Raw genomic sequence first — 17,278 nt, forward strand, 5'->3', positions numbered from 1 at the left:
GAGTATGTGTATATTAAAGAGAAAATTCATATAGTCATTTTTGGAACCTATAATCTTCAATTTTAGTGGGCTGCTGGTGGTAAGGAAACTGCTACGTAAGCTTTATATAGTAGGCAAACTTCTAGGTTCATATTTTCTTCTCTCAGGGAGGTAATGCATGAAAAATAAAGCATTTTAAATAGCTTACTAAAACGTTTCTAAGCATACCTCCTTGACCAAAGCGTATGCATTAATATGCATAATCTATTAATATGCACAGTACATGAAATCTAGATTCCAGTTATAGTCTTGATGTGGGGAAAAGCAACTATTTGATGCATCGATGAAAGAATTGTTTAAATAAAATATTTTACAGTCAAATCACTGTTTTACATAACGCTATTAGAGCAATATTACTGCTCTAATAATGTAAAATAATAATGTAAAACATTTACATTTACATTTATTCATTTAGCAGATGCTTTTATCCAAGGCGACTTACAAATGAGAAAACATAAACAGTAAAATACATCTGATGGTTGTAATAGGATGATTAATGGTATCTTGATATGAAACTCAGGTCTGCTACTATATTTCTGCTAGTAATGGAGTTATATAAGGGGAGCTGGCCTGCTCAAACTTCCTGGGCTCAATTTGGCAATATGCAATGGATACTTCTGCTTAAATTAAATGATACACCTGTCCAAATAATGCTATTAAATGATACTACTGTTATTGATACTTTAATTTTATCCATATTTGAGACAAACACATCCAGTTGTATTGGACTTATCGTGACCACCCAGCAAATTTACAATCAGGACAAACACACCAGGAGAGGAAGTACTGTAGTTCAGTAATAATGCCACTTTTCATCAGTAATGCAGTGGAGGGTTGTTGTTGTTTTTTTGTTGTTGTTGTTGATGTTTTTTTGTGTAGAAACCTTCATAAAGGACTAAACAAATACTACACAAAGATCTTCTTTAAATGTTTTCTTTAAAAAATCAGGTATTATTAAATGTATCTACCAGTGAAGAGTGTTCAAATGTAAATTTAACAGATATCTGTGTATATTTAATACAATTTGTTTTTTTTGTTTTTTTTAATTCAACCACTGCAAATAACTGATACCTCTGTAAAACATGCCTTCAGTTTCTACACCAACAAACTTTGAGTCCATCCCATTTTAAACGGGGCAGAGCTTTTACCATTATTATCAGGATTTTTTTTTATCAAAGAAAGAACAACAAATTGAAAAGAACACCCAATGGAAAATGGCAAGAGCAAAGGAAGAAGATGAAAATTCTTTCTGGTCCATTTAATGGCAGGAATTGCAGAAATTACTCTTGGATACACAGCTGTAATCGTTCCATCTGGGTGGGTAGCCTTCAACCATTATCCACCCTGATGTGGTCAAATCTTACAGTCTCATTCTTTCAGTTGAAAATCATATTAAATGTCTAAAACCCTCATTTATGATCAGTGTTATCAATACATTTGGAATTACTAACATTTTTAAATCTTAATTTCAGCCTGCTGAAGTCTTCAGTACCTCAACTTTGTAGTTCATGTTAAGACCTGGACTCTAACATGATGTCTGTAGGGATCGGTATTTTGTGCTTTAAAGATGAGAACGAATTCAGAGAGTACATCAGAAGAATTAGAGGCAGTCTTACCTTTTCAGGTGCTGTAGACTGAAACATGGTTGATGGTGCTGTTTCAGTGTGCAGAGATTCTGTAGTCCATGCCGTTTGGTTTGGTTTTCCTGCACCTACTACAGCCAGAGAAGACTCAGAAGACTTTTCAACGTCAGAAGTCAAAGAACTATGTGCTGGTTTACAGACATCCCCGTAGAGTTTTGAGGACCTCTTGATGACGGCCGAAACAAAAGTGGTCCTCTCTGCGTTCATGCTCGGCACTGTCTTTGCGTTTTCTAGAGCAGCAGCCTCCTCCTTGTGTTTGGCACTGTGCACCCAGTTGCTGTGCGACAGCCGATGTGTGCTTGGTGGAAAAGTAGAGGTTGGTGCACAGGCTGGAGGGAATCCACTGGGCGTTGGGCTCAGATCTGGACTACGTGGTGTTGTCCTGTTCTGGGAGTCAGATTCTGTTGATGGGTAGAGGAAACTCATTCTGGGACCTAAAGAAGGTTTGGGAAAGTTCCCCAGTGATGGAGACTGAATCATTTCACTCATGGTTTCCGGAGGGTCCTGACACAAGAGCCAAATGGAGGATTCTATGCGTTCACCAGAGTTGTCCTTTTCAGATACTGAATTTGGGGATTTGTTGAGTTCACAACTCAAGCACTCCTGAGAATCTGTTTTACTTAGAGACCCATTTCCTGTTAAACATTCACAGCTTGATGATGAAGTGGTTTCTTGGTTAGCCGCCCTGATATCTATCCTTGTTGAATCAGAGGAATAGCTCTCTTCTGTAATCCTATAATCAAATAGTGGTGTAGGTGCTTCCTCTGGTATAGATTTACTATCCACACTCTGTAATAAGGTGTCGTCTAAAGCATCCTCGTATGCTGTTATACTTTCTTCCGCCCTGGTGTTGATGCTCTCTAGGTCTCCGACTGAAGGTCGTGCTATGTCTGCAGCTGTTGTGGCTGATGATAATTCCTCTGGAGTGACCAAGCTCAGAGTGTCAGCAGAAGGTTGGCACTGCTGGGCCCTGGAGGGTGACTGTAGTTGGATGAAAAGGAAGGAAGTCTTGACCTGATGATGATCTCCCATTTCCTCTATAGGAGTGTGGTCTCTTGGAGCAAAGGGGAGGGAGCAGACGTGCACAGGTTTTCCCAGACTAACCTAGGTTACTGCTGGCCTGGAGGTACAGAAATACACACAGGCCGTCACAAGTGAGAACTGTTTTGAATCTTTTGGGGTGTAAACTCTGGGAAGAGATCCTAAATATACTTTTGAGTTCAAACTATGCCAATCTGTCTTGCTTTCATTGGATGTGTATTCTAATTTCACCATGTACCATGTGACAGATCCTAGTTTCATCAAGATGTTTAGTGGGTTACATAAATTTCTAATGACTACACAGATGTCTACAACAACAAAAACATTAGCTGTCCATCACATTAAACAGTGAACAATTACACAAAAAGGAGGGAGTCTCTAAATAGCCAGAACAGCTTTTTTCCTTCTTTATTTAAACTAAAAAAAGAGAACAACATCACACTCATAAAGCATTCCTGAGTGGTTTGTTATGTATTCTTAGGTTCTTACAGGGGATCTACCTGGAGTCCTCTTTACCAAGGACTACGTTTACATGCACACCAAATTCCGTTTAAGGTGTATGTTCAGGTTGCAGCCATATTCCTAATACGATGTTTATATGCGTACAGGCATCGGAATATTCCTGTATACATGCTTGTTGTACGTATGTGCTTTTCCTTTCCGGATGTTATTTCCCAGGCGACTCAAGACGCTGCCGTTGTTACCCACAATTTCTTGCGGACTGAGCATGCGCATATATCTCCTTTCAGTGGATTTTCTGAATAAGGTGCGGCAAACTTCTGATTAAAGCAGGCATATTCCAGGGATGGGAATCAACATTTGGGGAATCAGAATATTGTCTTAATCTGAATCGGGCAATCAGATTGCTGCGTTTACGTGACTCAGTACTGATTAGAATATTGCCCAATTCAGATTAATATCAGAATATTGATGCGCATGTAAACATTGTCACTGTTGCAGACGATTTCTCATGAGGGACTCACTTAAAAACCCTTAACGGTTGACCTTTTTTCAAACAGTGTCTTTTTTTAAATAACTAAATTAGCAAATGATCCAACCATTGATTATTATCCAATCCCTTCAGACTTTATTAGCAATAATTTCCCAAACTTATAAAAAGTAGAGACCACAAGTGCTGAAATTCAGCAGCAATCTATAATGTCTAAAGATAAACTTTCAGGAGACATCATATTTAAATTACTCATGAGGCCTGAAGCCACACCTACAGTATGTCCAGTCCTTGTCCAAATATGCGGTCCAACGTGATTATCCAGAAACTTGCTGCATTACCAAAGCCACACAAGTGCAAATGTGCAAGGAAGTTAATTTGCATAACTCCATCTATGGATTACAGTAACAAATGAGTATGGCTAGATAAAAGGAAGAAAGGATGAATAATGGACGATGTAGATATATGCTTTAGATTGAGAATGTATTATTAAATAAGGCCAGCTTTTAATATATTGTTACAATCGCAGTTCCGCTATAGTCTGTGAAAAAAGAGCACTGTGGGACTGATTCTCATTGCTTTTCCCTGACTTACGAAATCAATAGGTCAAGGTTTATGTATCTGCAAAGAAGTAACACTATATGCACAATGTAAGCCATGGGCATGCGATCTTCGTTGTTTTAGTTACCCGCTGAGAACTAAGTGAAAAGGTAGAAATTTGGGGGCAACTTTCTTATTTTCCTTTCATTTCTTTGGTACACAGACTAAACTATACAATACCTGCTCTCCAATTTAAGCACCATCAAGGGCACTGTAAAATAGTGTCAGTGACCTATTTTTATCTTAGCTATGAATGTTACACTCTAGTGGGCCTGCGAGTCCACTTAAAGCCACTGAGAATTCAGCTAAGTGTATCAGCATCAACATGTATGGTAAAAGACCACTGAAATGATGTTGAATTTTTTTTTTAATCCAAAAACAAACAAACAAACAAAAAACCCTGACAATATATAAAAATATAATCTGAAATGACAATGAGCAGGAGTTGGTCTGGAAATGAATGCCAGGTTGAATATTATGACTATAAATTAAGACTGTAAGTGTTCCTCACCTTGGTGCTGAGACAGAATTGAACTGTGGAACCATGGAACTGTTTCCTGGAGTCAAGAGGGTGTGTAAACATGCTGAATGACTGCATATCGACAGGCGTGTGCGAGGACTCCTAATGTCAACTCGCCTGGGGGCCCCTGTTATTGAAACCAAACACAGAGGAAATGATGTCATTTGAGAGGCTCCAAGAAAACCCTTTCTTTTTGGGGAGGGTTTGCATCCAACTCTCACAAAAGCCAATGAAAAGCACGCTGATGGTTTCAATCGCAGTGAAAGCATTGTTTTGGCAAACCAGTGATGTGGGCTGGGCGAGCTCGAAACCGGCAAAGGAAAACAGCTGGTGAGTCAATCATCCTGTCATTTGATCAAAAAGCCCCCCTGTTTTGACCAGCAAAGAAAGGTGTCTAATTCTGACAGAATGGCCTTAGGCAATTATTTATGTTATAAACTGTGTCATTATTGTGACAATGAAAAAAATGTCACTAAGAGAGCAGACAAAGCCGGTGAGAGTTCAGACATGTTGAGCAGATCTAAACTCACATCTCCCACATCACTGCAATGCTGGTGGTAGATTACCGATAACGCTGACAACGTTGGGGCAATGAGTGGGCACCAAAGTAAACATTTACCCGGAAGAAAAGGAAGCATTCTACAATCCATGCCTACGCATCAAAACAAAGAAGAAACTACATTGGTGAGACATGTACTATACTTGTAGTTGTACAAGCAAATTATTATGTGAGGGTCTAGTGATTGACATATTTTGTAATTAGTCTTTTTAATTAGGCTACTCATGAGCTATTTTGGTATTCAGGACACCACCAGCACCATGTCGTTTGGTATTTGGAACACCACAAGGACCGTGTTAATTTATATCTATTTTCAACCATAAATATTTCATTTTCTTAGACAATTAAAGACATTACATTGAAAAGTCATACTGGGTTTTTTTTTTTTCTCCTTTTTTATATTATCAGACTGTTAAAATGCTAAAAGCCCTCTGAGAGAACTAAAACATCTTATAGACTTTAATGCATAATTTAAATGATTCAAGCTTTAGACACGCTAAACAAGTCAGTTACATAAGCCCAGGCAACATTTTAGAGGTCATCTGAAACTGACAGTAATACATCTGCGAAGTAATACTTTTTAATATTGTAGAAAAGATGGAAATCGTTCAGTGTGGGTGAGACGTTGAGAGATTTTAAAGGCATGTTGATTCCTAAAGGGTCAGACTTTTGCTTCAGTTTTATGGGCGTAAAACTGCACTGTAAATCCGGATAAGTTCATTTACCTCAAAAAATTTGGGAAACTAATTACCTCAAAATTTTCAAGCTGAAAAATCAATTTCTTTAAGCCAAATACACTTAAATATAACAAAAGTTAATTTTAAATTACAAAGATTGAGTTAAATTTTTGTTATATTTAAGTGTATTTGGCTTAAAGAAATTGATTTATCAACTTAAAAAATTTGAGGTAATTAGTTTCCCAAATTTTTGGAGTTAAATGAACTATCCGGGTTTACAGTGTAAGATTAATGTAATGAACTCTGTAATGTACAGCTTGAGGCAGTGTATAGTTATAGTATTCTATATGGAAGCAACAGTACATATAGCTGTTCGAATGAGCTTTCTTGTGTCTAATGGGGAATGTAAATGATTCATGAAGTCAGTTATAAAATGTATAAACTACACACACATTTTTAGAAGTCAACTGAGATAACATCTGCTCGTTAACTACATTTTCTGCAAAATAAAATCAATATGATCTTCTTAAAATGGCAGTGCACTGAAGGTTACACTATTACAGTCTCATGTTGCTGTTGCTATTGTAGATTTTTTATATATAATTCCAGGTTTTCGTTCAGAACTTAAAACTAAACCCTCTTACTTACTGTGCATCTACAGTCCTCGCTCAGACTCCAGCATGTCTCCTGTACTGGTGGTGAGTCGTGTTGTGATTTAGTGAAATGCGCCTGTGTTCAGATGGATGCAGTGTAAAATCCCGCATTGTGATCATGTTCACTGCCACAATAGCTCGCCTCGTTTACCTCTGGAGCTCCGTTACATCTCCGTCTACACGCTCATTCAACACGACTTTACAAGCGCTGGACATGACGACTCGCTTCTACTAAGTCGACTCGTTTAAGCAGTGAGTCATTTCATTGAATCGAAGCGCCCGTCTTTTGAATCGTTTGATTCACCACCGAGTGCTGCTTCCAGAAATAGTGTGCACTACAACGTCAGCCTTTTAAACCCCCTTTTAATATATATTTTTGTATCGATTTATACTGTTATAGTATAATATTATAGGAAGAACTATAATTTGCGTGATAATAGGCTTGTTTTAGCTTTAAACGATTTTGGCGTTTGTTATTTGTCTATTTGCCTTATTTACATATATTTTTCTTATCCTATATTATTATTAAAATATAAAGTTTATATTGTTATTTTCTTCTTTCTGTTAGTGCTATTTATATATTTAATAACAACAGCAATAACAATTATAACAATGATAATAATAATAATAATAATTATTATTATTATAATTATTATTATTATTATTATTATTATTATTATTATTATTATGGGGAACGGTGGCTTAGTGGTTATCATGTTTACCTCGCACCTTCAAGGTTGGGGGTTCGACTCCCGCCTCCACCCTGTGTGCATGGGGCTGCATGTTCTCCCTGTGCTTTGGGGGTTTCCTCCAGGTACTCCGGTTTCCTCCCCCAGTCCAAGCACGTGCATTAGGCTGAAGGATAATTGGCATTTCCACATTGTCTGTAGTGTGTGAATGTGTTATGATTGTGCCCTGCAATGGGTGGAAACTTGTGCCCTGAATCCCCTGGGATAGGCTCCAGGCTCCCCGCGAACCTCTGTAGAATAAACTGAACAGAATTTGGATGAATGGATGGATGGATTGTTGTTGTTGTTGTTGTTAAAGCTAAGGCCACATGTATACTCCCTGTTTCCCTGATTCAATAAAGAAGCCAAAGAGTTTGATTTGCGTCTGCGAACACCCATTTAAACAAATTGTTCAAAAAAAGAATCGATTCCTAATTGAATCCCCCATCACTGGTGTTTTTACTGTCCAGTCCTCTCAGTAAAAACATTTCAGCATGCAGTGAGTGAGCAGGAGGAATAAAGGCAGTTAAAAAAAAACGATGAGTAGGCCTGCTTACTACAGCTTGGCAAAGAAACTGCTGAAGTAGGAGAAGGGGGGGGGGGGGGGGGGGGGGGGACACACTATATTAGTGTAGCCCTGGGGTTAACTTTATAGTTCAGACTACGTGTATCTAATCAGGCAACAGTATAGAATTTCACAGAAATACATTTCATGCATATTTTTATATTTCACTTTCCTTGCATCACTGAAGCAGATGATGAATATAAAACTTTGTCTTGCAAATTAAAGCAGGAAACATGGTCATACACAAAACACACACACACAATCTGTGGAAGATGTGTTATCATTACAACTTAGCTCTCACTCTTTTGCTACAGCAGTGTGTTCTTCTGAAGCATATAGGTTCATCTGTAACACCTTTTTGTTTACCATAAATGTAATACATGTTACATTCATGATATTTGGCAAACACCCTTATCCAGAGCAACTTCCATTTATCTAATTTATACATCTGAGCAGTTGAGGGTTAAGGGCCTTGCCCAAGGGCCCATCAGTGGCAGCTTGGTACTGCTGGGGTTTGACCTCACAACCTTCTAATCAGTAGCCCACCATCTTAACCACTGAGCTACCACTGCCATTATATAATATACAATATACAATTTTACCAAGCACTGTACATTATACAGTAAGGCCTGTTTTCAATTACAGCTTTTTCTCATTTACCTCCTTTCATCCTGGAAGTGTACACTTGTGTTAGTTTAGGACAATGTGTGGATTGTTCTCAAAGGAAATGAGTGTTTGGTCTTTACAAAAGTGCCTTTGCGCTGGTCCAGCAGACCTCTTCTGCATTTAAAAAGGCACAGAGCTAGCTTGTGCACCAAATGGCTTAAGCAATATCTCGCCAAGGCAATAAGCTGCGATTTTTCCACTGAAGACAAACGATTGGTAAAAGCTACATGCGTTGTGGGTTAATTGTTAAAGCCAGCTGGCTGTTTAATCTGGCACAACATTGTGCGTACACCATAGGTCATTGAGCAGTCTGCAAAAATTCCAACAGTGCCAATATTTTTCCCCTTCTCTATATTTGAAGCTTGTTTCAATAGGTTAATTGTCATGCAGCCTTTGCAACGAACCTCGAATAGATTCAAAATGTCATATTTTCCATTTGGAGTTCTATAACTATATACTGCCTCGAGCAGCACATCACATAGTTCCTTTATTAATCTCGATTATACACTCATAAAACTGAAGGAAACTTTGACCCTTGAGGAATCAACATCCACTTCAAAATCTCTCAACCTCTCACCCAGGTTGGACCAATTAGAAAAGAATTTGTTCCTGCGTCTCCACAGAAACATTTGTTCATGCTGGAAGGTCTCGCTGGTTCTGTTTAGTGAGTCTTTACATGTGTGCACAGCTTTCTGAGGAAATAAACACCTGTCAAAAAGACAATACATTCCAAATTTCACAAAACAAATACAGTACTTTAATGCCCTTAATGCTGGGCAATCACACTGTGCCCTTTTCAGAGGTCTTATATCTCTGGCACCAAATATCTCCACAAGAGCATGAATGTCCAACAGATTTGATCTCGTGGAAACATTTGGTTGGTCCCTATGAGGAAAATTGCTTTAAAAGAACCAGAGGGATTCTTTATATATATATATATATATATATATATATATATATATATATATATATATATATATATATATATATATATATATATATACACACAACAACAACAACAACAACAACAATAATCCATCCATCCATTCATCCAAATTCTGTTCAGCTTATTCTACAGAGGTTCGCGGGGAGCCTGGAGCCTATCCCAGGGGATTCAGGCCACAAGTTTCCACCCATTGCAGGGCACAATCATAACACATTCACACACCACAGACAATGTGGAAATGCCAATTATCTTTCAGCCTAATGCATGTGCTTGGACTGGGGGAGGAAACCGGAGTACCTGGAGGAAACCCCCGAAGCACAGCATATATATATATATATATATATATATATATATATATATATATATATATATATATATACACACACACACACACACACACACACACACACACACACATATATATATATATATATATATACACACACACACACACACACACACACACATATATATATATATATATATATATATATATATATATATATATATATATATATATATACACATACTAAAATGTCAGCTATAAAGACAACCACCATCACACACAAACCTTCCCAGAAACTCATCCTGTCTGACTGTAGACCTGACCAGCTTTTCCAAAATAGAAAATGAGGACATTCTAATTTTCTATCTGTTCTAGAGATTTGAGGTCATTGCTAATTTTGATAAAAGAAAGAGAGAGAGAGAGAGAGAGAGAGGGAGAGAGAGAGAGAGAGAGAGAGAGAGAGAAATGGGTCAAGTGATTCATATTTAAAAGAGTGGCAGTCCATCATGGGGTTTACACAATAAGCAGCATTTTCACTGGAAGTGCTAAAGGTGGAGACCAACTTAAAGAGTACATAGAAAAACGGATTGTGCTGCAATAATACAGTCACCCCAGCGGCTTCCTGTGTGCAGAAATCCACACTCAGAATAAGTCCCTAGTCATGCTGTCAGCCTATTTTAGAGCACGATAGGTCAGTGTGCTTTCTTGTCGGGGTGGAAAGCAAGAAATGTTTTTCAACATATACAAATATCACACAGTGTTGGACAAAGCTCTCATTAAACATACTGTATATTTCCTCATTCTTTTAAATACATACCTTGTCCTGTTAGTTTCAGTGTAGTTACTGAATAATATGTTTTCAGGTATATAACTGGATACTAAACTTCAATTCAATTCAATTTTATTTGTATAGAGCTTTTAACAATAGACATATAAACATATAAACAGATGAAAAGCATGTATGAATTTATTCCTATTGAGCAAGCCGGTGGCGACGCTGGTGAGGAAAAACTCCCTAAGATGATATGAGGAAGAAACCTTGAGAGGAACATGACTCAGAAGGGACCCAGTCCTCATCTGGGTAACAACGGATAGTGTGAAAGTAAAAGAAAGTTCATTATGGTTTTTATATGAAGTCTGTTTTGTTGAACTAATCCACTGTTCACTAAAAGAGAACTGAGTGGAAAATTGTATATGGTACTTGCAGAGTTAAACAAAATTGTATGTAGTAAACCGAGAGTTTAAGAGGCTGACAGCATTTGGATCCCAGTAATACTATGATTGGATTGAGAGATTGTCTTATATTATTTGAACTGTGTTCAGGCGGATGTTAATTTCATATTTGTCTAAAAAGTTAAGACAGTTGAAAGCCTGTGCAAAAATATTAACCTGTTAAGCTCACAGGAATTATCTACAGGTCAAAACAGTGACAGAAAAATATAGTTTAAGATGAATGCTAATCAGAAGAAAAAGAAGAACACTAAAACATATCAAGTCGGTTAAACTAAGAAACTAAAGTTCAGCTGCTGCCTTAAAAATGTGCATAAACTTTCTTTCAAATCAAAAGTAGTCACAAGTTGTCAAGACAATGGATTACTTTAAGTTTAATTTTTGAAAACGTATAAACTTGAGTTCAATATCCAAAACCTGTCATGACAATTGGAGTTGACAGAGATGAAACAAGAGATGAAATAAGTTCACATAATTTAATGGGGCTATCATGTTTTACAGTGAAGAAGATAAGACTTTTAGATGTTAAATGATTGCTGGAGACTGTGTAGCTAATAGAGTCATGTTAATTCATTCATCTTCAGTAAGTGCTTTGTGGTCAATCCGGAGTCTACCCTGGGAACACTGGGAATACACCCTGGATGGAACACCAGTCCATTTCAGGGCAACTTGCACACAGACACTCATTCACACCTATGAACAATGTAAAGTCACCAACCCACAGGCATGGTTTTGAAAGGTGGAAAGAAACCGGATAACTTTTGAGGAAACATACACAAGCAAGCCAGACAGTAACCCGAGCTCAGGACTGAACCGGGGACCCTGGAGCTGTGAAGCGTTAACACCCAAATGTAGTTCCAAAGACATTAAAAGCAGCAGAAAGCTGAATTTAAATAACGTTGAGAACAGTGGCAACAGAAAAAAAGAGATTTTGTAAAATTGCGAGATCGCGGAATGTAACATGTGAATGTTGAATGGAATGTGATATGCAGTTAGTGCATTAAAACAATCACTTTACCCACGCTGATGGGCACTGGAGGAGCCAGATGTTGACTGCGGCCCTGAGGTCAGCCTAATTATAGCGCCGTGTGGGTTAGTGGCTGCGATCCAGTCTAAACAGAGGGGGGTCTGAACGGGGCTTTGTTCAGCGCCTGTGCAGAGGCCGACGGTGTTTGGTCTCGAATGTTACACTCTGATATGAATGAAAAGATGCTTACCAGCATTAAATGTGTGTCTCTTTTTGAGAAGTCAGGATTTGCAAGCATCCAAGTGACCACGCATGTGCTTAAGGTCAAAGTGGTTTTACTTCCCTTTTATGGTTGTAGTTCAAATTAGTGGATGCCTTTAGCAATGCAGGACATTAACAGTTATTCTGACTAAAAAGTTTCCTAGATAGAATATGAAAAGCAAATTCAGTTCATCCGTATTAAATACCGAGGACTTGAAACCAAAGGGAAATGGGTTCAACAAATTTTTGGAAGGAAAAACAATGTTATGTTATGTTTATGTTATGTTATATTTTTATATAAGTTTGTTTAAGTTCATTATTTTCACTATTCATTATCGTTGTTATTATTATGTCATTTAAGCTGAATATTTAAAGTCTAATTAAACGAAAAATTCACCCCAAATGACTTGCATATTAATCTTTAGAATGAACTTATATTAAATTATAATGTGATCTTCAGTGGTATTGAAGGTTTCTTTTGTAATGAGATGTATTGAAGTGGACATGTTTAGTTACAAAATGTTTAAAAATCTTTCATCAACTTGTTGGTCTTTTTTAACAGTTGGCTACATGACCCACAATGCTATTTGACTAATGCTAATACGGCTGTCAGTGTTACCGTGCTAGTCATCTTGTAGATCGCTAACTAGCCAAGCCGAATCACTGACTTCGTGCAACTGCAAGTCCATACAGGATTCCACTGAGATTTTCTCTGATGGTTGCGGACAATGCTTGTTTTTGTGCTATTTTTATGGAAAACTACTTGAATTGACTAAATTGCAATTACATTATGGTCTTTCGCAGTGATGTTTGTTGATAAATGAGACCTTTTTTACTCATATTCGACACACATGAATCGAAGAGGGCTTTGACTGAATGTACGTTGTGACGGCATCACATGACACGTCTTGGCCCAAATCTGCGGAAAATCTGCTGTAATTTTTTAAAAATTGCAAGCTCTTCCGAATATTGCAGAGTTTGCTTGGTTTTGCGTTCATTTCTGCGCTAGCAATATCGCGAAATCCCGGAGGGACTGAATTGCGTCATAGAGTCTCACTGCATTCTGTAACTCTGAGTCCAACATTTTGCACCAACGTCTACATTAGTTCTATGTTGGATTTTTTATTAATATATTATGACACTGAACATCTCTGGATCATGATAAGTAAGAAAAGAAGCTGTTGTGCTTTTGATTTATAAGTTAACAGTGAAACCTGGTCGTTATGGTAAATGGTCTGCACTTATATAGCACTTTTTTTTGAACCTTAGCAGTTCTACAAAGCGCTTTACACTGGTTCTCATTCACCCATTCACACACATACTCACACACCAATGGTAGCAGAGCTGTCACGCAAGGCGCTAACTTGCCATCGGGAGCAACTTGGGGTTCAGTGTCTTGCCCAAGGACACTTCGACACGTGGAGTCACGTGGGCCGGGAATCGAACCGCCAACCCTACGATTATCCCTTATATTAGAGATTGGTGACGTTTTCCCCTATTGAATGCCATTGTAAGTGTGTTAGCAATCTCCCCCTGTGACATTAGCACAACACATGACTGATAACTTCTCACAGGCATAATACAAATACAGCACCAATCAACAAATTAGCACCAGAATCTTTAGCACATCATAAATATTTAAATATAAACATATATAATGTATTTCAGAGTGGAGGTTTTCTTTTCTTTTTTTCGATTAAATGTGTTGAAATAATCACAAGTAATCTGAAAGCGCACACAAAACACAGCTGTAGAAATCTGAAACCGGACCCCCTGGACTTTATCGTCAAACCCTTTCTAATTAGTTTCTTCTATCAAAGCCAACAAACTGCTGCTTTTACTACTGTCTATTTTAGATAGCGTACCAGAAACAGCAGCTTCCTGTGACATTAAGTCTCCCAGAGCATAAACAGAGAACGTACGGACATGCACATGAGCTGACAGGCGAACAGAGGCCCCATTTACTGTCCCTCAGAGTAAGAGAGAGCATGACACACAGGAAAAGCCTTATCCTCCACCCTCACTCCTCACACAGCAGAGCTTTACACAAGTTATGTCAATGGACTCGATCTTCCTCTCCCAACTGCTTGACCCTGGCATTAATACGCCCTAATGCGCTCTGATCTCAGGCCACTCTTGATAGAGCCGCTTGTTCTTATGTAAACACTGGAGATTACTGACATACTGAGACATAACAGAGAGCCATTTCAGGAAAGAACTGTACAGTAGAAAGCCAAAGGGAAAGAAAACGATAAAGATGACACACAAGAGTGTTTTTACAAGTCGGCAAGCTTTGATGAAAACTGGCTGGAAAGTGTGTCTGTATATATATATATATATATATATATATATATATATATATATATATATATATAGCTCAACGCATAAACATTGATTTATAAAAGGAACATTGTAATGAGATGTAATATGACGTTTCGAGACCACATTCAATGACTTGCACCTGCACGATGAGTGAATCATAAATTCTGATCTAATGCTCTGCTTTGCATCCAAAATAAACTTGGCTCTAAGCATTTAACATGGTTATGGGCCATCCATTTTTTTTTTATTATTATTTTAACTAACAACGTTACTGGCGAATCCAGTTTTCAAGTCCATTTTAAGTGGGTTATAAAGAAACACCAAAGGAGTGGAGCCAAATGCTTTTAAACCTGCATAGAGTCAGATAAATATTGAACATAACTAAAAATAGTGGACATAAATCTGAAGAATGGCCTTTTGAAAAGGCCACTGTAAAAGGAGCTGGGTACAAATAAGGCTGGAATTAGTAATAAACCTCTCTCTCTCACACACACTCTCTCTCTCTCACTCTCTCTCTCTCGCTCTCTCTCACACACACGCTCAACAAATCTTCAGCTAAGTGGATGCATGGATAACTTATACAAGTTAGTGTAAAATAGTCTTATAAAAAAGCTATTGGGTGCTTTATTATATTCATGAGGAATATGTAGGTGTCAAAAACTGAATCCAGCTCGATAACATTTTTCAGCACGGCTATGAAAAAAGTGTTACAGAATGCTCCGAATCTGGGTGGAGGACATCCATGATGAGGTCAGACTATCCGAGAGCACCTCCTGGATTACTCAATATCTGTACCAAGCCAGTAAGCTCGAAAAATACATTAAGCCCTCTTTCATGTGAGTTACATCTGCGCTATAAATTTCTAAAATCCCTCGTCTCTTGGGCACAGCAGTACACAAACCATCACGGGTCACACCCCTGATACACCAACCACGATGAACTGAAGCTCCACAGAGATAAGATCATGCAGTCGCATAAACACGAGCAAATTATACAATTCCCTTCCAGCACAGAGCAGGAAATAATTATTGCCTTTGAGTTAATGCCCAGTATCATTCTGAACTCCAGGGTTTGTTCGCAAACAGCAAATTAACAAGACAGTTTATGGATCCTTTTCCCTACCGAGCAGATGTTGGTGTCTTGGTCGAGTGTCTGTTAGACTGGCAAAAAAAGAAAAAAAAAAAAAAGACTGGCATTTCTGAGCTTGATAGAAAAGTAATGCTGAGAAATCAGTGCGTGATCCTGAGATTAGCTGACCTACACGAGGTTTCTCGTGAGAGATGAAAAAATACGCGGTATATGTGTGGACACCTGGGAAAACCTTTCACAAAGTCTCATTTTGACAATTTCCACTATAAGTACAGTGCTGTGCAAAAGAAATGCTGTACAGATGAGATGCCTTCGAAAATAATGATACTATAAAGAGCAGTAAACAGTAATAAATAAAACATACTATAAAGAACAAAATGCTATAAAAAATACTATACGTTAAAAAATACTATAAAGAGTAATACAATAAACAGTAATAAATAAAACATACTATAAAGGGAAAAATACTATACTATAAAAATACTATAAAGAGCAGTAAACAGTAATAAGTAAAACATACTATAAAGAACAAAATGCTATAAAAAATACTATACTATAAAGAATAATACTATAAACAGTCATAAATAAAACATACTTTAAAGGAAAAATACTATACTATAAAAATACTATAAAGAGCAGTAAACAGTAAAAAAAACATACTATAAAGAAAAAAATACTATACTATAAAAAATACTAAAAAGAGCAGTAAACATAAATTAATAAAACATACTATAAAGAAAAAATGCTATAAAAATATTATACTATAAACAGTCATAAATAAAACACACTATAAAGGGAAAAATGCTATATAAAAAATACTATAAACAGTAATAAATAAAACATACTTTAAAGGAAAAAATACTATACTATAAAAATACTATAAAGAGCAGTAAACATAAATAAATAAAACGTACTATAAAGAACAAAATGCTATAAAAAATACTATACGTTAAAAAATACTATAGAGAGTAATACTATAAACAGTAATAAATAAAACATACTATAAAGGGACAAATGCTATATAAAAAATACTATACTATAAAAAAATACTGTAAATAATAATACTATAAAAAGGCATAAATAAGACATACTTTAAAGGAAAAATACTATACTATAAAAATACTATAAAGAGCAGTAAACAGTAAAAAATAAAACATACTATAAAGAAAAAAATACTATACTATAAAAAATACTAAAAAGAGCAGTAAACATAAATAAATAAAACGTACTATAAAGAAAAAATGCTATAAAAAATACTATACTATAAACAGTAATAAATAAAACACACTATAAAGGGAAAAATGCTATATAAAAAAATACTATAAACAGTAATAAATAAAACATACTTTAAAGGAAAAAATACTATACTATAAAAATACTATAATGAGCAGTAAACAGTAAAAAATAAAACATACTATAAAGAAAAAAATACTATACTATAAAAAATACTAAAAAGAGCAGTAAACATAAATAAATAAAACATACTATAAAGAAAAAATGCTATAAAAAATACTATACTATAAAGAGTAATACTATA

At 36.6% G+C, this 17,278-nt stretch overlaps 1 protein-coding gene across 2 annotated transcripts in view; it reads right to left on the reverse strand.

Moving 5' to 3' along the window:
- The window catches only part of psd3l (pleckstrin and Sec7 domain containing 3, like), a 156,761-nt gene extending 149,858 nt beyond the window's left edge, over positions 1–6,903 (reverse strand). For both annotated transcript variants that reach the window (XM_017489113.3, XM_017489112.3), the window contains exons 1-3: positions 6,677–6,903; positions 4,784–4,919; positions 1,656–2,802 (exon numbers count right to left, since the gene is read on the reverse strand). In XM_017489113.3, coding sequence (XP_017344602.1) covers positions 1,656–2,714 — 1,059 coding nt within the window. In that variant the 5' untranslated portion in view covers positions 2,715–2,802; positions 4,784–4,919; positions 6,677–6,903. The remainder of the gene's footprint in view (positions 1–1,655; positions 2,803–4,783; positions 4,920–6,676) is intronic.
- Positions 6,904–17,278: the final 10,375 nt, after the last annotated feature.

This window comes from Ictalurus punctatus, chromosome 16 (genome assembly GCF_001660625.3).
Source record: "Ictalurus punctatus breed USDA103 chromosome 16, Coco_2.0, whole genome shotgun sequence".
Taxonomy (NCBI): Eukaryota; Metazoa; Chordata; class Actinopteri; order Siluriformes; family Ictaluridae; genus Ictalurus; species Ictalurus punctatus.